Below are 21,499 nucleotides of genomic sequence, written 5' to 3' on the forward strand. Positions count from 1 at the left end.
AACTACATGCTATACTCCATGCTGGCAACTTTTGTTATGCAGCTGATCAAGCCACAAGAAATCTCCAGAAATCATTTTCTGGACACAGATATTCAGTGAGAACCACCACATTAGTATATGTGGAAAGATGAAGGAATTGCACCAGAAAAGGGCAACTTACACGAATTTTAATTACTCTAGTCTTCGCTCCACAATTCTTCTTGAGCAGCATCTTCTGAAAGAGAAGTAGAATCCAGGGATTAGTAGAAATAGTATGAATGAACAGAAAGAGGGATATTGTAAGGAGTCCCTTTCAATCAACACTTCATTAAAACAAGATGGATGGATGGATGGTTAAGTGGGATATGAAAGATTAAGAATTACCAAAGGTGGCCAGCAAGTAAGTCAACCTAATCTGAGACTGTCTCACACAGCCTGCATAGAGTCCTTTGGCCTAGGCTTTGAAAGAACACACAAGAAATTTCACAAGGAAAAAGATAGAACAACAGCCTGAAAGGAAATTTCTTCTTAATTTCCATCAATTAGTGGTTAAACTTATCCCTGAAGCACGTGAATTTATCTACCTTTAGAAAGGAAAATATGGTCTATTTAATGTAAATGTGAATGCTCCCATTATTAAACAGATATTTTCATTATGCTTATTTATTTACAATGAAAAAAAAAAAAAGCAAAAAGCACCTGGCTGCAGTTCTAAATCTCCTTGCCATATACTGCAAGAGTCATTAAAGTTGTCATAACATGAACCACACAACTTAGCAAACAGGATACACTTGAACCAGCAATTATTCTGGGAAATTACAGAAAAAAACAGGTGAGTTGAAGTTCTATCCCAGTTTTGAGGCAGTGTTTTAAAAGCTGGCAAGTGAATAAAATCATTCTTTCCACTCAAAAAATTGTCACAAAACAACTCCCAATTGGAAAAACAAGGCTTCAAGAGAACAGTTCTTTCATTAAAAAAAAATATTTTAACTGTATTTTTCATACTGAAATACCTGGTGAGGGAAGCATGTCAGGAAGAATCTTCGCCATCAGCTTTTGAAAGAAATGAAAGATTTTCCTCGCTTCTGTTTTTAACACTTCTCCGGTTGGAAAGCTGTGTGAAGTATGGGAAAGCACTCCCCACAGCCACATGCTTTTACAAAGCAACTGAAGTGTTTTTCAGATGAAGCTCTTAAAGGCTGTAGAAAGACATCCCACCATTTTACCAACATGTGTGGGAAATAGTGAGACCTTTCTATTTTCTCTCTTTTTGTTTGTTAGCCTTCTGCTTTCTCTAGCACAAAGCAAGATAAAAAGCAACACAGTACAGGGAGTCTTGGAAACTCAAAAAGCCTAAAAAATCCAAAACATACAAACAACCTCCAAAAAATTCAGAAGAAAAAGCACCACCCCAAAACTGAAGTCAGTGCTTAGGTGAAAGTATTTATTATTTTTCCAGTAGAAAGTACTGCTGGGAGGTGGGAAGTATTTCCATTCCTCCACCACCCTCTGTCACTCCACATCCCATAAGCATGTCTTTGCAGTCTCAATCCACATTACTGCCCAGAACTTGGAGAGGGAGTTAGAGATCCACCCAGCATTTCTAAGCACATCAGCCTCTTTGATCTAAAATCCAGAACTTGGCACACACATGCTCCACTTTGAAACTTTCACATTAATAGTTTGGGGCTCAAGGACAGTGTATTTTATTATCCAAGCATGCATGGGGGAAAAAGGGAGGTGCTGCAAGGATTTTGAGCTTTTTCCTGTTAATCCTTTAGCAGGTGAATCCTACTGCTGTCTCCATTATTCAAAGGACTCAACAGCAGCCATGCCTGACTGCTCTGGTCCCAGGTCTGACCTGGCAGCACAGCTCCAAGGTTTCTAACCCAAAAAGATCCAACAGCTTTTTGGACAAACCAGGCAGGAGACAAAGAGAACTGCTGAACTGAACTAGCCCAGCCCACAGCTATCCAACTAAATAAGGAATCCTGGGAATTCATATAAAATATTGCAGGACTCAGCTCCCAGCCAGGCCGCAAGGCACTATGGTAAGGCTGTGAGTTTTCTTTCTTCTGCCTTTCTTAAGGCTCTCTTCCTTAAGAGAAGGAAGGAGACCTTGATGGGGCTGACAAAACCCAGGCTGCAAGGAAGGAAAAAAGTGAGGGGCTGTGAGGTCTTGCAAAGTTTTGGTCTCTCCTTCAGTTTTTCTCCCAGGTGATGAAAATGTTGGCTGGTGAGATGAGGAAGGGTAGGCTAGATAGCTGAAGTCACAGGTGGGATAAAATGTGCAAGACAATGTCAGGTTGAGCAATGACAATTAGAATAAGGACTCAGGATTTTGAGCCCCATCCTTTAGGGGAAGAATGCTGTTAGAGCAGAACATACCCTGTTGTATCCCATATGACTTCAAGCTTTTTGACTTTGAGTGAGACCCTCGGCTTCCCAAGGCTACTGTAAAGCTGAGCTTTATAGTGATACTTGGCTGAACTGCCAGGATGAAGAGAGGCTGTGACACAAAACTCTACATTGCCTCAGTAGCACCACTGAATCCTCTGCTGGAAGGGGAAAAACATAGCTCTGCTGGCCAAGGAGCAAGTAAAACACCTTCCAGTACAGTCCAGTGGGATGAAATGCCTAGCATGGTCACACCCACAGGTCCCCCAATGACTTCATCAAGGTGCAACAAAAGACTATTTCCCAACTAAAATCAGAGAGGCAGCAAGATATTTACCCATCCTGGCCTTATATTGAAACATAAAGGGAGCTCCAGCAGAGACAGAAATTACAAGATGACACCAACGAGTGAATGAAAGCTTTTAGCTGTACGTAGATGGGACAACCAGCCAGACTCTCCCAAGAGAAATTCAAGTGTTCAGCTGTATCCCAAATCCTACTCTTCTGGCAGAAAAAAGAAGTATTCTTTTAGTGATGCTGTTGTGATAAGTTTTAATTATACAAGAATCTTACCACCAATTACACTACTGCTACGGTTTGCAAAGGTCTCGTTGTGCAGCAAGAGCAAGACACCCTACATCATTTTTGTTCCTCTTGTGTTTCCTCTTTGTTCCTGCGCTCCTCTTGATGGACTAAGTAGAAAAATAAAAACATGATATCCCCTCATCCACAGGCTGTTAAACTGGAGCATAAACCTCAGCATCTGAAGCTCCCTGGAGCTCTCTTATTTCCACTTAGACTGAAAACAGAGCAAGACCACTTCTCCTGCACTCCCACAGCTTCCAGATCCTACATCATAGTAAAATCTGAAACAAAGAGCTGGAGAGAGCAAGCCAGCCACATGATCCTGCAGATGAGAATGAATACAGGGAAGGCAAGTTATCAAATGTTATTCTATTTAATCAAATTGCTTCCACCTCACTTGCAGCCACACACTTTCTGCACCCAGCACACCAGAACCATGCTTTAGAAAAAGTAAGTCAAGCCATCTTTGAATGGTTTTCCATCCTTCAGCCTTCCCTCTTCTTGCCAAACCTGAGCACAGGCTTTCAGACAGGGAAGCTAAAATGCAGCGCTGCCTAGCAACAGCCAGGGACTTTCCATGGCAGCCTCTCCTCATCCTCCCTCCAGAGACCTCCACGTCACAAGCCAACCACGAGATGCAGCAACTCATTAACTCCTATTTACACAGATACAAGGCAGAGCTGAAATAACATTCATTTGGCTACATGACTTGCAGTAGCCTAAAGCAGGAGAAACAGCCTATAAGAAAGGTGACATATTCAATTTAGTAACCCTGGGATCATTCCTAACTACCACACCAATGTGAAAGTGCAGTTTTATTTCCTCAAGCTATTTTCTGGGAGTTATGACAATGAGCAGAGCAGAGATTTGTCAAAGGTCACGGAGGATATTAGTAGCAGAGCTGAGAATAAAACCATAGGGTATGGTTTCCAAAACTTTCTTCCACCTGCAGAAAATGAAATGGAAGAAAAACAGACAGTGCCTATTTCAATTAAAAAGTCCTTCCTGCAGGTCTCTGACAAAACTGCTACCATCAGAGCTGAAAACTACAGCTTGGGAGCACTACTATTTGCATGAAGGGAAGTTTATTTTGCTATCTACTGTGACTTCTACGAAGAGGAGGAAATGACATGACTACGGAAATGTTAAAGCCTTTTTGAGGACACAAGAGCTATGTCTAGCTCTAAAAGCAAAGCTAAATTGAAACACTTCAGGGTTAACCCTCCAGAAAGCAGGAGAATCAGCTCAACCCAAGAACCTGCCCACCAATCTCACCTCCTGCTCATAACCCAGAGACTCTCTCAGTCCTGAGCCTGGATTCAAAATAAAGTTGCAGAGACTGGAAGTAACAGAATCCCACATTCACCGAATGAAATGTAATGAACCCCTGATCTGCCACATGTGGCTCTGCTGCACATCACTGCCACATCCAAATACCCCCATTAGAGCAGAGATGGGGCAGCAGCCCTGCTTCTCCTGGAGCACAGCTCTCCAGTCTAGCCTTGCTCCAGGAAATACCTCCAACTGCTTAAGCAGCAGCGCTCCAAGTCCTGCAACACTGACCTGAGCAGTTCTGAACTAACCCAGAAGGAAATGGTGAATGCCTGCACTTGCTTATGCAGAAAAGCTACCACAGAACTATTCTATACAAACTGCACAGCCCCGATGACTAATATATATTAACAATCAAATTACAGGCATCCTTAATGCAAGATCACTCAACTGATGAGTGACAAACCCCAAGATGAATGAGTTTATGTCACACTGCAACATCAGTTCAAAACTAAGTATTTAAAACTCTGTCAATTCACAGTTTAAAGACAGGCATCATAATTTAATTTTCAAATGTTTAAGAGTTTGAACAAACTCTCAAACCAGCATACAGTGCAAAATATTTTAGATTAATAGATATCAATAAACACTTTTCATCTTACATCTGCTTTTTATATACACAATTCTGGTTTTAGAATAGTTTCATTTTCACTACCTCCACAAGACAAAACAACTCTTTTGTTCATTAGTGTTGCAGAGAAGTGTAAATTGCTATTATTTATTTTATTATCTGGCCACAGTTTTAAACATAGGGGCCTGTCCAGAGTTGGATGCAGTTCAATTACTACTGGTTTTCTCAACTAGTTTAGCCTATTTCAAGCAACAGAGCACAGGAACTCTCAATTTCTCAACATAACTCATCATTTAATGACACACTTCATCAAATGCTACATACTGATATAGAATCAGCTTGTTCCAATATAAGAATGCTGCAGGGATTTTCACTTGCTTAATGAAAGAGATTTCAAAGTTTAAAAAAAAAAATCTGTTTTCAGTAACTGTGCTTTGACTCAAAGATCAGACATTCCAAAGAATATCAAGGCAGGCCAGAAGCTTGCCTTTCTTTAGTTTTGCTAATGACCCTCCACAGGACAAGTGCACTTTAAAGGTATGGACGTTTCTGTTTCTTGTTGACATCTCACGGCTCTTGACAAGACACAAAGTTTAAACAGTCCAAATTTTCAGAAGAATCCTCCTCAGCTCCATAACCCCTGTTTTACTTCTATGCTGTTAACCCTACCAGCCAGCTTCCCAGTTGTCCAGAGTCTTCCAGGAACAAGAAGGCAGACCAAGCTTGAATGTCTAGCACAGAAACAGAGAAACAGACCAATGATGTTGCTTGCTGTGTTTTCTTTGTTGGAACAACCAAACAAAAAAAGAACTGAAAGAAGAAACAGTACAGTGTGAGGAGAAATTGCACTCCAGGCCACAGCAGAGGGCTGATGAAAAGGGAAAAACCATGGCCAGTGATGCAATATGCACAGAGAAAATTGCCTCACAGCAAGGCAGGGAGGCAGCTCCATGGCCCATTAAGCAGAGGACTGAAGGGGCCTCAATAAGACAACCTTGGGACAGCAAGGTGAAGTGGATGCTGGTGCAGAGGCAATGCTTACCTGCGAGCTCCAGCTCAACACCAATCCCACTACACCCAGTGAGCTAGCCAGGGAAGCACAGCCCTACAGCCCTCCTGCCCTGGGAGGGCATTCCAGAGCAAAGAGCCTGCCCCATTCCCTTCCTGGCAGCCCTCAGAGCCAGCTTTGGGCCAGCAGGAACAGCTCTCCCCCGCTGCTGCAAGCCCATCCTCTATCCCAGCACTGCTGGGGCGGGAGAGCTGCAGAGGTTAATGCAGGGCAGGGCGCAGCTGCAGTGCAGTGGGCACAGGAGGTCAGGGTGCTGCACAAAGCAGCCATTGTGCTGCACTCCGTGCCTGTGGGCTCCTGCTTCAGCAGGTCCGACCTCCGTCCCACCGCGTGGCACCGGCACAGCGCCGGGGGCACACAGCTGCTTCCCAGCGGGGCGGGCACACGCTGATGATGATGATGAACAGCAATCCAGTAATGTGGAAACCCAAGGCACAGAGCACTTTGACCCTCATTCATGGAGAAAGTTTCTTAAATCCAGAATAGACTAGAATCCACTAGGGTGTGAAGTAGATTGTAGAGAGCAGTGTAGATGTATCAATTAGGTGGGAAATTTAGGCTTTAGGATTTTTAGTATGTAGTGGATGGAAGCAAGATGGAGGGCACAGGGTGCCATCCTGGGCTTCTTCCTCATGTTTCTTCTTCTTCCTTCTTCATGGGTTTGGGTGGCATTTTGTAATTGGGTGGAAAAGTCCACATTGCGAGCTATAGGGGATCAGTTATTGAGTTAAAAGGGAAATAATCAAGGTGTCAATTCCTAATTGGATGGCTTAGCTTTAAAAAACCTTGTAACAATAGATTGTTGGCCATTTTTGCAGGGCTTTTCCAGTGCACTGAGCCTCGTGTGGACAGCGTGTAAAACTCTAGATAGGATAACAATAAACAAGAACCTGAAGACCAAGAAGATCCAGTGTGTCTCTTTCCTGACACAAGACCACTCCAGGAGGGTCTCCCACAACAGGGGAGCCCCCTGGGAGGGCCCAGCCAGAGTCCCAGAAGTCAGGAAATCAGCAACAGGTACTCTGGCACAGCAAGGCCCTTCCTAGAGCACAGGCTGAGTTAAAGCAGGGGGAGCAGCTACCCCCAAAGGCAGCGCTTAGACAGGCCAGATGTGAAAGCTCAGCACAGCCCCAGGTCAGCAGCAAGGCTGAGGCTTTCAGTGCTTTCCCAACACACCTTCAGGCTCAAACATCACAGCCCCATGCCCACTGCTTCAGAGAAATCCTCCACCAGGAGAGCAGTGCTCCGTGCCCACGTGGCAGGGCACGAGGGAGCAGGGCCATGGCTCCTGTCCTTTGGCCAACACAGTGATGAGTCTTCTACAAGGAGCACAGCCAGGTCTGCTGTCCCAATGAGTTTAGGAGAATAACAGGCAAAAAAACCCTAAAGCTACTTTGTAGGTTGATTTTGGACTGGGTTTTTTAATTCCTTGGCACTGAGAAGTGTTGCTAGGACATGAGCATCATCTTTTAGTCCTGCAGTGCAAAAACTGTACAGAAAAAACAGTAAGTCACAGGCTCCTCCTTACTGCTTTTAAACTGAAGCAACTCCAGCTGATACCAACCCCATCCAGGCTCAGGCTCCCAGGCAGACAAACCAGAGGGCCAAGCTTTCCCAGCAGGCACCTGAGGGGACTCTGCATTTGCATCACCAGGGATGCCCTGGGCCAGGGGATCAACCACTGTCTGGGCCCAGGGATGCAAAGCCACTATGCAGTGCATCCATGTGCCAGACACACACACAAGCTCCCTGCCCAGCCCCTGAAGCAGCACAGCAACAGGAAGGCTTTAGTTCAGCCATAGCTTTAAATTACAATTATCATTAGTCAGTGTCCAGACTCCTCCATCAGAAGTTAAACAGCCACACAGCATTTTGAAATACAGGCCAACTCAAATGGTTTGGCCAGCAGTCCCCTCCTACAAAAACAAACCTCAGCACCCAAACACTGTGCTGATAGTGTGGAACATCCTGAAAAGCCTCTTAACTCTTTTGAAAGTTATTTCTAGTTAAATATTCAGTTGAATTAATCATTCATGCTTTTTTTGCCACATTTATCCTCAGTCTATCTGAGGCTCCTTCAAAGCATCAACACTTGCTGAGTCTCTTAACACTGTCATAAAGAGCTCCCATCTCCACCTAGATGGGAGTTCCAGTTGTCCAGGCAGCACCTCTGTCAGCAAGGGCCAAAAATCCACAGCCTCCAAATAGTGCAAACACTGACAGCTTAGTGCATCTGGACAAGGCAGCAGAGGAAATGCTGATTATTAAGTGATCTTTGAGAACAATTCAAATTTAAAAAAAAAAGCCAAGCAAGGCCTTACAAATAAAGATGTACTGCAAGGACTTGCACTCAGCAAACAGTGGACCATGAAAACCAAAACAAAGTAATTCCTGTGGTCACCAAAATCCTTTCCAACATGTTTATCATTAATCACCTCATTTTGTGCACTACTGGGAGGGACTCAGCTATCACTGCTGAAGAGAAATGGGTGAGAGCCTTTAGCAAATATCAACTGGCAGAACAGCAAGTCAGTCTCACCAGTAATTGCTCCCTAAATAAGCACAGCCCAGTTGCACCTCAGTCCCAGAAAGGTGATGTGCAAGTGACCACTGCAGAGTGGCACCAGGCTCCTGGCCTGGTCACTGCCTGCTGCAGAAAAGAGGGAGCTGAAGTCTGGCCAGTAAGGTCTGCCACCTGGCAGAACTTCTGAATTCCCACTATTCCCAAGGCCCAGAGAACAGATTAAATTATTCAAATTACAGGCTGCTTTTTGAAGTTTTCCCTGCATATCACACTAGAACTACAGCTAACACAAACACAGCTACCTACTCACACAGTTGTGGTCTAAGCAAACAGACTGGCTGCCTGTCTGTAGGTGACTGCCTTTCTACTGCTCCTCTGACTTCTTCGTGGCACACAGTTTCCAGATATAGTCTGGACCTGTACAGAAGCCCTGTCCCTTTAGGAACAGATAAAACAGGCTGTATTTGCCCTGGCACTTTTACCACTAGCCCTTTGACTGGAATTTGGGGATGGAGGAAGTGAACACTCTCCATGGAGCATCTCTGGCTTAGCAGCCGCTTTCCCTGCTGGTCTGGCAGAGTCTTGAGTCTGCTGATCTGCAGTGTACATCAGATGGCTCATCTATTCACTCCATGCCAACCCCAAATCCCTCACTGAGTTTTCTTTGAGGCCTGGAAAAAACCCAAAGCTCCATTTGTGCAGGAAATAGACCTGACCAAAAACTCCAGCACCTGTGGAGTAACAAAAATGTAAAGAAAGGGCAGGATTCATTAATTCCCTATCACTCATCTGCACATGCCAAAGCTACCAAAGTTCAAATGTCAGGCTTGCCCCTCCTGCTCACTAGAGTCTGAGAAAGGAGGAGGGGTGCAAAGGGACTGGGGGGTCTGGTTTCACAGCTGGCAGGCATGGTAGCAGCTCCTGAGAAAAAGCTTACAAAGCTTTTAATTCAGGGCGGCCAACGTGACTGTTTCCTCCCTTCCTTCCTGGCCTTGGCTCCAAAGCTGTCCACAGGGAATGTCCAGTCTGGTCTAAGATATCATCTGATGTCTCTATAGTTTATCTCACTTCTGACTGAGGCCTTGGCTTGGACACGACTCCAAAGCCCTCCCTCCCCACAGACTTTTCAGACAGAGCTAAGCAGAAGGGACATTGCCTCCTGCAGCTTTATCCCATTCCTCTCAGCTCTGCTGCTGCAGCACATGGGAGATGGCAGTGCTGGGGGCTTGAAACAAGCAGCCCCAGACTCTTCCACTTTTGCTGTTGAATTGCTGTCCCCAAGTGCCCCAAGAAGGGGCTAAGACATCAGCACAAGCCAGGCAATACAGTAAACACAGTTCCCCTTTAAGCAGGGAGATACAGAGAGCTCTGAAAAATCACACAGCTGTATACCCTGGGAAAGAAGAAAAATACTAGAATAACTGAATGGTACCAACTCTTGTCAGCTGTGACATTACAGGGACATGGAGAGGAAGAGAATCTACATATAGCTGCTCAAAACCCAGAGGGCACCGAGATAAAAGTGTGTGCCTTTACTCTATCCTTGGGTAACTGAAAAAACTACAAGATATTCCAAATGCTCTGTGCATGCCACAGAGCCTCTTGCACACCAGCCACAAAGTGAGCAGCCAGGCATACAGAACACCAGATTTCCAGAAGAGACTGCATGCTTACACAGGTTTGCCACATGAAAGGATAGATGTGTGTGTGGATGGCAAAAGGAAAAAGCAGGCTAAAACAACCAGCTCAGAATGGTTTCAATTCTAGATTTTTAAGCCAATTTCTTCCTGGTTTTGACACAACTAGAACATTTTAGATGTTCATATGAAGTATTTCTGTTTAAATGTAAAAATTCTTGGAATTAAATGCTTGTTTGTCAGTCCAAAACCCTGCCCTAAAGTTAGCACAAGGAACTTCTCAGGAGGTATAAAGCCCACACAAAATCCACCTAACCCACCACAGAAAATATCCAGTGGAATTTAGTGGGTTTTCTTTGAGGACAACCTGGAATATGTACCTTTTTAGGAGATTTTTAGCCAGAGGATTTGTCTTAGTGGAGCTTCTCAAAAATAGGGCAACATGAGATATACTCATTGCACTAAACGAAGAAAGGATTTGTCAGTGGCCTGGATCTTCACAACAGGAACCTCAAAAGGTGGCTCTGAATTTCCTCCCACGCTCTCCAGATGAGTGCAGAGGACATTACCCTGTGGGAACCCTTGCCTTGGGTTCATCTGGTGCTGCTGGGAGCACTCACAAGTGGAACTTGAAGCAGAAAACATATAAGGTCACATCTTCAGATGAGAACCTGGATTCATGGACAGCAGGGAAACTTTGAAAAAGCCAAATGCAGACCGACTATATAAACAGCTTTGGAAAGCCAAAACAAGTCTGTCTTACAGAAGCAAACATCCCAAGCCATGGGGCTTGCTCAGGCTCTGATGAACACAGGGCAACAGAGTTTCTCCTCTTCTCCTTGCAAGACACACACATGTATCATATCTGCACTGTTCTGCAAAATATTTGAGCATATTCTCCTTTCACAAGACTATGACAGCTGGGAAAATCTCATGTGTCTGCATGAGCACATGAAAATAAAAGATACTAAATTAGAAATTGGACGCCAGAAGATGATTAACAAACCTGAGACACCATTTCTGCCTACAGACATCCATGTAGCGGGAGTAGTACAACACTGATCACCACAGAGAGAAATGATGATGTAACCCAACTGTTCCCACATTCCCCACCCAACCTCCTCCTCATCCCCCTGCTCCTGTTCCCCACTGAACCTCACTTACACACTAGTGACAAGGGAACATGCTGAAGCAGCTAGGCAGCTAATAGGATAAAGGCCTCTTACTCCAAGGAGTTAATCCATTTATGCAGAACATAACTAATGAGTGCATTTGGAGACTGCTCTCCCATGGCCACATGCAGCAGGGCCTGCCCACACGTGCCTTGCAGCACAACACTGCACAGCACACGGGGTCTTGCTCAGTGGTGCTTGGGTGATGAAACTCAGAACTTGTGATGGGGTTTGATCTACCAGCTGTGAAAGGGCTGGCCTAAGCCTGTACCCATGTGAACAGCTTGCAAATATTCCAGAGGAGCCAGTATCTCCTGCCTGGTGCACTGTCCTTCCTCTTAAGGAGGCATATGTTTCCCTTCAGCGCTGCTGATCAACACTTGCAGATTCTGATACCATTCTGCATCCTTTTGTTCACATCCTCAAAGTGCACATAGCTTGATATGGTGTAAAGCTGGTCCAGGAAACCATCTCCAGGGCAAGAAACAATACAACCAATTCAGCAATCAGTGTTTCTCCCTGGACTCTCCAATAAGCTGAGTGAGCTTCAGCATCTCTACTTGTCCATGGGTACCAGCACAGGATACATGTTATTCTGCCAATGTTTTGCAACTCCCCTATGTGAGGGCAGTGAGGCACCATCAGAGTTGGAAGCAGATCATTGCCTTTCTAAACAGGTGTTAGCAGAGCACAGCAACCCTCAGAGCTGTGCATCAAGTATTTGTTGGAGAACTGCCCTCAAGCATGCCACTCCATTGTCTGCATCAAGATCCACTTTCCAAATATTTAGAAATGAACCATCAACTCAATAGCTTCCAAGATCATATCAGAGCCTGTATAACATGTGTCATTGCTCATAACATATGCATCAGTTTTAATGCACAAATCATATCAGTGTTTCCTCCTTTCAGCTCAGGTCCATCTCACATTCCAAAACAGTCATGCCCTAGGACCAAGAGGGCTCCTTCACTCACAGACTGCAGAAAGGCAAAGAACAGATTAACACATGAAAAAGTGACCAGAATGTCTCAAGGCCAAGTTCATTAGGATCCTCTGCAGAGAAAAGTTGGTAACAAAAGCAAAAGCTTACATCCATTTATATGAATAGTTTTGAGGGTGTTTGAATGATTTGGATGCTTGCATCTGGAAAGCAAATGAACCAGTGCCTCAGCTCAGTACAGAGTTTTGGACTGAGCAACTCGGGCAAGTGTCATAGTTGCAGCAGTACTTACACAGCTGCTTTCTACCTCTAACCTTAGCAGCAGCCCTGTCATAAGATAGCAATCTGGCTTTTTTCAGCTTCTTGTGGTTTTACTGTTTCACTCAGCCCTAGAGAGTCCATGGGCTGCCTAGCACAACTGCCCATGGTAAGAGTCCGCAAAATGCAAGCAGGACAAACTAGCACAGCAAAAATGCCTTGCACACCTCTTGTAGCAGTCAGGCTTGGATAGAACATTGGTATACCATGAAAGAAAAGAGATAAGAATGCTAGAATAGTGGCAGTATAAGTCTTTCTGCTTAGAAAATATTTTCCAAGAGCACTACTTCCAGCGCTCATAATTGCACTCAGCCCACTAACAATAATTTGAAACTAATGGGGTTGGTTAAGTCATTCAGAAGAAAACAAGAAATCATATTAAGCTGAAAATTAGTTAAGAGCTTGACTGGACAGCACAACAAATCCAGTACCACAATGAAAATAAACAAAACATTAACTCGCTGCGCTATTTCCACAGAGCTCGGAACAAAGCACTGCAACTTAGACTCACTTTAAAGTATGATCAATATAGTCTTATCATCCACTCAGGTACACCATGTTCTTGTGTGAGGTCTGCCTGTCTTTCTGGCACATACAGCAAACAGTAGCAGTAACAAACTTTCCTGAACAAACTCAGGGCATTCCTTGACCTATGGTGGTTCTCCCAGCTGCAAACCACATCACCTGGAACATAACAAGGAACAGGTTTACTGAAGTGAGAAAAATCAGACATCTGACTAGCTCTATTTTAAAGATATTTCTACCTGTATTAGGAATTACAGATGCACTAGATTTGAAATTTGGAAAGTGATTTTTTAAAAACTGTTTCTTAATCATAGCAAGCCCACATACCATCACGATAGAGCCTATAGGATTGTTTGATGAGCCTCTGAAGTCACAGGCATGATAGGGAGGTTCTAAAGCCTCCACAGGTAGACAAATTTTTATTTTGTTTATGCTGTCAAAAAGAGCGTGTTTAGAATAAGACTGCAAAGTAACTTGCAAAGCATTTGAGGGCTTTATCCTTTGTACAGCAGATCAACCTGTTTTTGTCCATAATCAAACACGTGAAGGTGAAATTATAGCTTGAAAGCCTATGCCAGAATTTTAAAGCACAAGCATGTTTTTGAATTAAAAATACAGCCTTTCTTAGTATAGACATGACCACAGACTTCATTTCCATTAAGTTCCTAACACCCTCGACAAAGCTGTTTTACGAATTCATTCCTATGAAAACTGCTTTGCATAAGCAGTTAAAGTCCAGCAGGAAACCAAAAAGTTTGTTTGCAATGAGAAAAACCAGCAAGTTCCATAGGGTTTCTCTTAAGTGTCTTCATTTGTGTTTTATTTTGAATTTACCTGTGGCCCCAGGACACCTATGTTTTTGAAGTCTTTTATTTAGAAAAAAGTGTGGTTACATGTTTTTTTGGCTTGAAGAGGAGGGTTTGTCTGTCCCTTAATGGTCAGCATTTCCTCAATACAAATTGCAGCTCAATGAGAAGTGTATCTGGGCTCCCAGCTCTGAAAAAGGACAGGGAGTTTTACAAGGGAATCTGCTCTGGCTTAACTCAGTCTCCATCTACATGAGAAGTAGATGCCTCTATTGAGTGCCTCCCCCTGTGAGATGAGCTGTGGACCAGTGCCCAAAACTGCCATTGACATCAACAGGCTGAAAGAAAGCACGAGCAGAGTCCAGCAGTGTGGTTCTCATGTGAGCCAACAATGGAGAGGTTATTCAGAGCTAAGGAGCTAAGGCAGAAAATCAGAGCTAAACCCCAGCCCATGCCAAGGACAGCTGTGCTGTTGACAGCCAGGCTGGCTATTCTACCACTCCAAAGATTGTCTCATACAGCATTTCCTAGAATGTTTACTCTAGTCACAGGCTTGGCCTTAAAAGCTCAGCCAGCTTCTTCCTATTGAGCAGTAATGGCTGCTGCGCTTTCAAGACTCAGACATGCTCTGGACAAGCTCCTTGCTCTCCGTGCATGGTGACAAACTGGAGCACAAGCACCCAGCATTAATAGTTAATCAGCACCATCACATGACTGCCCTGTTCCTGCTGTTACCACTCATACTACCAATCCCCTCCTTCCTTCCCACTCATGGGCAGTGTCCCATGGGAGACTGCTGGGTACAAAGCACACCCGTGTCCCCTCTCAGACACCAGTGTCCAGCCATGCTGGCAAAGAAAGTGTTTTGCTTCACAGACACAGAGCTAAGCAATGCCAGGGAAAAGCTAAGCAAAGCCAAGCTCTTATTTTCCATTCCTAGCTACCATCTCTTCTGTTTAGTGCTTTGAACAAGTCTATACCCATCTGAATTCTAAGCAACAGCAGCCCCTGTTATCTTGTGGCTGCTGAATTCTAAGAGAATTCAACACTTAGTGGTAGTAAAGTAAGAACAAAGAGAAAAAAAACAATCTAATCTATCTCTACTGCTTATTTCAGTTTGTTAACCTATATAACAGTCAGAAGAGCCAGCAGAAAACTGCCACCACCATCAGATGCCCTCTGGACTATATGAGGAATAACCAGATTGTTTCTAAATAGCCATTCACCCTCTCCAGTCTCCTCAAGGCACTTCACTGGCCATCCAAAGAACTAAATTGTAAGGCTCTCTCTTTTCAGGAGTCGCTATCACAAGCAAAAGATGGAACTTATTACGGCTGAAGAGAGATCCATTCACCTGCAGACCAAACACAGCCTGGGCAGTGACAGCATATGGTGGAGCCACCCGCAGACTCCTTCTCTCCCCAGGCAAGGATGAGATATTTGTATCACAGTGAGCCACATGCTGAGGGAGGAGTGGGCAGGGACAGGCATCTGGCCAACTCAACAGCCACACTGGGACCCAGCCCAGGCAGCCCCTCCAGCCCAGACACACCAAGGCTGGGGGAGGTGAGGACAACCCAGCGCTACTGCAGAAGAAAAGAGCACTGCAGAGAAAGTCCTGACCTTCACTTCAAGCAGCATCTCCAAGCTGGTGTTGTTGAAATATATACACAGGTTGCAGCAAAACTTCTTAATCTGTCAGGCTCTTGAGATTACTTGGGCTGAACTCAGGGACTGGGAAACAACATGCCAACATTATCCTCCTACACAGTACTGTGTCAAAACCAGAAAGAAAATATCCTTCAGAAAACCTTATTTTAAAAGGACCAGAAGTCAACACACAAGAGACAGAACAGTGATATGCTGCAGGATGGCCACCCTTGGGGATCCAATCCAGCACCCACTCTCTGACTGCTGCTCACACCACATCCAATCATACTTTAACCAGTTGTACTGTTGCTGCAGTTAGGAGCTCTTGGTTTTGCTGAGTGATGTTTCCTGTGGCCAACTGGCAGCCCACCATAGAACACAGCTAGCAGATATGGGAGACTGGGCTCTTCTGTTAGCTCAGTAGGAATCATTCTATGTGGTGCTCTGAGAGCAAAATGCTAGAGGTCAAAACCCCAACCTTGTCCACTCACATGCAGAGCTTCTGGCAGATGTTTTCAGGTGGAAGTGCTTTACCTCCTTCCCAATTTGCCTACCTAACCATCAGTCAGACCAAGAGTTCAAGTCCTACACAGCATCACTCAGGACTTTTCCAGGAGTCACATCCCAAGGCCACATGCCAGTGGTGCCATATGCCCATTTGATCTCCTCTCTTTGGACTGCAGCCAAAGACTCAGCTCTAGTCTAATACCTTCTTACCAGGCTTTAGAGCTTTGAGGAAAAAAAAGAAAGACAGCAGGGTTGGGAAGGTAGCCAGCAAGCCTGCCAATCTAAATGATAAGCCCTTGGCTTGAACCTCAGGCTCATAATTTTCTGCCACTAGTGCCAGGTGCTATTATTGTCCCTTTGGGAATCTTAATACAACAAAAATACTCTCTCTACCTCTGTCTCTGCCATTCTTAACCTTCCTATTCCACAGATCTCTGCTGCTTCTCCAACTTCAGCCACATCAAATTTCCTTCCCTCATCTTCCTTTTGCTCAACCAAGCTCTCTGGTGCTATCCAAATGGCCCTGACCAACCTAATTCCTGCTCTTTTTCATGATTCACAGTAGCACCTCAAGGAACCACGTTTCAGATGTCTCAGCATATATTCTAGCTATTGGCTCACCCTCCCTTGGTAGTCCAGATGGATATATTCACCAGCATGCAAGCTTCCAGGAAAAGGCAGCAAAATTAGACAGCCACATAGCCCAGGAAAAAGAGACCGGTAAGTACTTCCAGACAGCAGCTCATTTGTCCACCTCCCTCTTGAACTGCTGTCCCTTTGCACACGTTACAAAAACAGAACAAAAATGCACTGAGACAAAACAAGGAAGGAAAACATCAAGGGAGAAGAACAGAAGCATTTGGCTCTAGGAATGGACTACACATTCTGTGCCAGGGCTCACACAACAGTGGAAGAGGTGCAGAGAGGTGTGTGCTCAGAATGAAAGTCTGCTAGCAGCACATCTGAAAGATGAACACAGTATGAACAGACACCATGGAGTGGACTTGCACTAAAATTAATTCTGTGTTTCAACAATGCACAGAGAACAGAGATCCTCATGGAGAAGCCGTTGGCATCCAGGCTGTATAACTTCCAGAGGGCCTTTGCAACCTCAGCCATTCTGTGAGAATGCTCTAATCTCTGGTACACTGGTTGATGCCAAGACTTTAGGAACAGGACTAGGTTATCCTGCCTGCCTTGCCTTTGGCATTTACAAGCTGGCAGCAAGATGAACCTTACCTTCAGTAAAAAGACAAAGTCAACTTACTTGCCTCTTCCAGGAGGAAATCATTATGCTTTTTAAGAAGCAGCTGGGCCAAGTTGTACATGGGTTACTCCTCTCTTACATTCCGATTCATCCAGCTGCAGCTGCACACAGGCACTTCCTAATGTTTTTGTATGAGTTAGATAACCATCCAGGGAACACTTATGAGACACAGAGACAGGGGTATCTGCTGCCTGGCAGAGTCCTAATCACCTCCTTGGGGCTAGGTGGAGTGCCTCCTGATTTCCCCTGCTACTGAGTCTCTCTCTCCACCTCCCAGACAGCATGTTTTCCCCCCACTGTCAGACTATCAATGATGTCAGCAAACTGAACATAAGCTAGCCAGCACTGAGCCAGTCTTTACAACAGAGATCAAACCACTGGAGAACATCTCAGCTCCTCCAAAGATGCAAAGAACAAGACACCTTTACCATGCCCCATCTCCCACTCATATGTCTGGAGTCCCAGAGCCCCCCACCATGGAACTACATCCTCACAGGCAAGCAGACCAGACAATGCCATTGATCACATTCAGCCCCAAATTCCCTCACGTTAAGACTGCCTTGCAGCAGCCATACACAGCATTTGTTTGCTGGCCACTTCAGTGCCAAACACTGTCAGGGTTGAGATAGACAGGCACTTCTATGCTGGAAGAACAGCTGCTGCAGCATATTTCTGGGGGTGAAAAATTAAAGCAAAATTGCAGGAGGTTACCAGAAGCAGAATTTCTCATGCTCTACTGATGCAACCAGTTTTTGCAATGCTTTCTTTACTATGTTGCTTCAACAAGCCTACTGACAAAGAACTGCTATGGCCCAACTTCCCACACCTGAGAGACAAGTTCTGGCACTGGGCCCCTTAAGAATTATGCTCAGCACAGGTCCCTGAACTCCACTCAGTCACTCTGGAGAGTGAGGCCCAGGGCAGAGACTGTGCTGAAACTACCACTAGCACCAGCAGTAGATTTTCCAGCACCCTCTTGCTGCAGAAAGCAGCTCAGATGGGCAAACAGATGGTAACAATTCTGCAAAGGCCTGGATTCAAACGGGAGGCCAAGAGGTGAAAAGGACTCACGAGCTCACACGTGGAAGCTATCTGGAAGCTATTTGTCAAGTCCTGGAGAGACAGGCAAGGGCAAAACCCAGCTGTGCGAAGGATATGGCAAGCTCACCCTGGAGCCATTAGCAGCCCAAAGCCCAGACCCCAGTGCACCAGGGTCACACACTGGGGCCTTGGTCACGTGTGGTGAGTGCTGTTCTGCAGCCTCTGTGCAACCAGTATGGACACAAAGGAAGCTTTCAGGGCTGAACACCCCACCAATAGCTCAGTCCAACCAAAATTCCAGTACTGAAACATACAGTAGAAGGAAGATAGTCTTGATATCACACAGCTAAGCACAAATTAAGATTCTCATCAGGCATTTCATCCAGGCCATTCCAGTGTCAAGTCAAGACAAAGAGCCACTCATATGTCTTGCACTGAAACTAGTCACCCACCAAAGGGGGTGCAGAGCCTGCAATGAACAATCCAAATGTTAGCCTAGGATGCATTTTTCTCCTCTCAGATAGCCTTTTTCATCCTAGCATCTCATTGCATTTCAAAGAATGCATTAAGCCTCCAAAAGATAATGGTATTGACACTCCAATAGAGGAAGCCAAATAAAGAGCAGCTGAGATCACTTTGCTTGTTCAGCCTGAAGAAGAGGAGACTGAAAGGACACCTCATTGCAGTCTAGAACTTCCTCATGAGGGGAAGCAGAGGGGCAGGCACTGCTCTATTCTCCGTGGTGAACAGTGACAAGACCCAAGGAAATGGCCTGGAGTGTGTCAGGGGAGGTTTGGGTTGGATATAAGAAAAGGTTCTTCACCCAGAAGGTAGCTGGGCACTGTAAGAGGTTCCCCAAGTTAGTGGCCATGGCACCAACCCTGACAAGGTTCAAAAGGCAGTTGGACAACACTCTCAGGCATATGGTGTGATTCTTGGTGCTGTGCTGTGCAGGGCCAGGATTTGAACTTGTGGGTCTTTTTCAACTCAAGATATTCTATGAATTTGATTCTTTCTATTCATACAAGCAGGAAAACCACAGCAGAAAGCTCTGAGCAAGACATGAAACCTACCTAATCACTTTGCAGCATACCTGGAATTACACCCATGTACCCACACTCTTTGCCTTGTACTTCAAAATTATGCTTTCCACATCAGGCACCTACCCACATAAAGAATTTGGACTGCTTGTTGTACTACCCCAAAGCTGCTGTCCCCCCAGGAGATCTCTCTCCCTGCAAATGCTACGCTCTGACTTAACAATCTTCTTTAAGTAGATTTCAAAGGTGCTCCTGGCAGTCCCACTGAATAGCACAGGAGGATCCTTTACTTCCTCTGTTTACACAACATGCCAAGACCAATTAATCCCCTGGGAATGAGCTCAGCAGCTCCAAGAAGTCTTTGTGACACCCTAGACTTCCTTATGCCTCAGGTGAACCTGGAGCCTTCAACTTTGAACCCAAGGATGTCCCTGCTCTCCCTGACCTTGTGCTCTCAGCATTGTCAAAAAAGCCAGATATGCTAAAGTGGCAGCAGCCATGCAGGGTGGCAGCAGGCTTCATTAAAGAGCAAGTGGTTGGCAGCAGGGCCAGCATGCAATGATGTGTCTGCCCAGGGACCATGATCAAGGGGTGCTGGGAGAGGGCATTCACCGCAGCAAAGCGAGTGTCTGCACAAGCCAGGGCATTTCTGCCCAATTAAGGAAAGAATAGAAGTCTTCTGAGCTCATTTTCTAAGCCTTTGGAGAAGTGAAGAAAAGTGTGCATTGAAATGTCCTCGCTCGGCCTCAACAGGGAGACACTGGGTGGCCAGCTGACCAGCCAGGGTGGGAAATGCATCTGCCAACAGTCCAAACTCATGTCTGGGACACAGAAGGGCTGAATCACTGTACCCTGTGAAGCTGGAAAGGCATAGCCTGGCATCTAACCAAAACAGGGCTTTTTAAACCTGCTCCTGGTACAGCCTTCCCTGCTGCACAAGGCTGAACTGAAAGGCATGGATGATGGAGATTTCCATTTATTCACATGGTTAGAAAGGACAGCAATTCCCTAACTTCTTTAAAGCACTCTGACTGCCCCCAACACACCCGTCTCCCAAATTTGCTCCTCTTTTTTACCAAAAGGCACCAAATCACTGGAATACAGGGAGACATTTGGATACCACTTGCCATCAACTCATGGAAGGAAGACATCCCAACACAGACCCACTCCACACCTCAACCCTCTGGACCAATATTCCATCACCATCCAACATAAAGAGAATTTGATGCAAAGCACTTGGCATCTCTTCATCCACCCCTGAATTACCCATACCACCTCACACCCCCAAAGTGTCTTCTTATCTCACAGCACATTTGCTTCAGGCACAAATTCATCTTGCCTGATACTCTGTCATCTGTCAGCTGCTCAGAGCTGCAGGGATGGGAAGTAAGGCTCAGGGATAAGAGTGAAAGCCACATCTGCTGCTCAAAAGAAAAAAAGTCTAGCTGATAAACTTTTCAGATGTGTTCTCATGGGCAAGCATATGATAGCAAGGATAAGAATCACAAAGCAAGAAAAGCTTGATGTTTAGAGCCCAGATGAAGCCTTAGAGTAGCCTGTTTAATATTAACATTCCTCATATGCATCATTTACCTGACTAAGAAACATAGGATGCCACACACTGCCCAGGCAGTTAATAAGAGCCATTTTTGTTGGACAATGGAAACAGACAAAAACAAACACCCTGGTCCCATTTTATAAGTGGGAAACTGGGGGCCTGAATAACTTTCATAGGAGAAATAAGTACAGGTAGCAAGCAAAGACTCATCATAAAGCTTCAAGATGTTACTGGCTGAAAGTTAACCAATTAGAGCTATAAAAATAATACAAATGACCAAATAAAATATTCAGGCTGCATCTCACTGTGCATGTGTGTGTCATGTCATGTTGTGCCCTCAGTGCACTTTCTGTCAAATTAAATCTACCAGCTGACTATAATTTCTTTATAACATGGATTCCAGAACCATGGAATGTTAATGACATCCACAGTAAAAATGTTATTTAAAAAACACACTGCCACTTCCACTCCAGGTTTCAACTTCCTTTGCAAAAATCTTTGCCACAATTAATCCAGAAGTGTAGAGAGCAAATCGACAAGGAAGGCAATTATTCTCACAAGGTTTTCCCAAAAAAACCAAC

The 21,499-nt window shown here is 45.0% G+C and overlaps 1 protein-coding gene across 5 annotated transcripts in view; it reads right to left on the minus strand.

The window, feature by feature from the left end:
- The window catches only part of LOC134415959 (uncharacterized), a 103,457-nt gene that overhangs the window by 59,206 nt on the left and 22,752 nt on the right, over positions 1 to 21,499 (minus strand). Inside the window, exons 4-5 of one of the 5 annotated variants that reach the window (XR_010027141.1) lie at positions 13,036 to 13,208; positions 173 to 214 (exon numbers count right to left, since the gene is read on the minus strand). The exons of 2 other annotated variants lie outside the window; for them this stretch is intronic. Coding sequence is in view for 2 of the 3 variants with exons in the window: in XM_063152030.1 (XP_063008100.1) it covers positions 161 to 214 (54 nt within the window). In the remaining variant the exon portion in view is untranslated. Of the gene's footprint in view, positions 1 to 160; positions 215 to 13,035; positions 13,209 to 21,499 lie in introns of those variants that run through there. 2 more of the 5 variants (XM_063152031.1, XM_063152030.1) reach the window with 2 other exon arrangements.

This window comes from Melospiza melodia, chromosome 3 (genome assembly GCF_035770615.1).
Source record: "Melospiza melodia melodia isolate bMelMel2 chromosome 3, bMelMel2.pri, whole genome shotgun sequence".
Classification (NCBI taxonomy): domain Eukaryota; kingdom Metazoa; phylum Chordata; class Aves; order Passeriformes; family Passerellidae; genus Melospiza; species Melospiza melodia.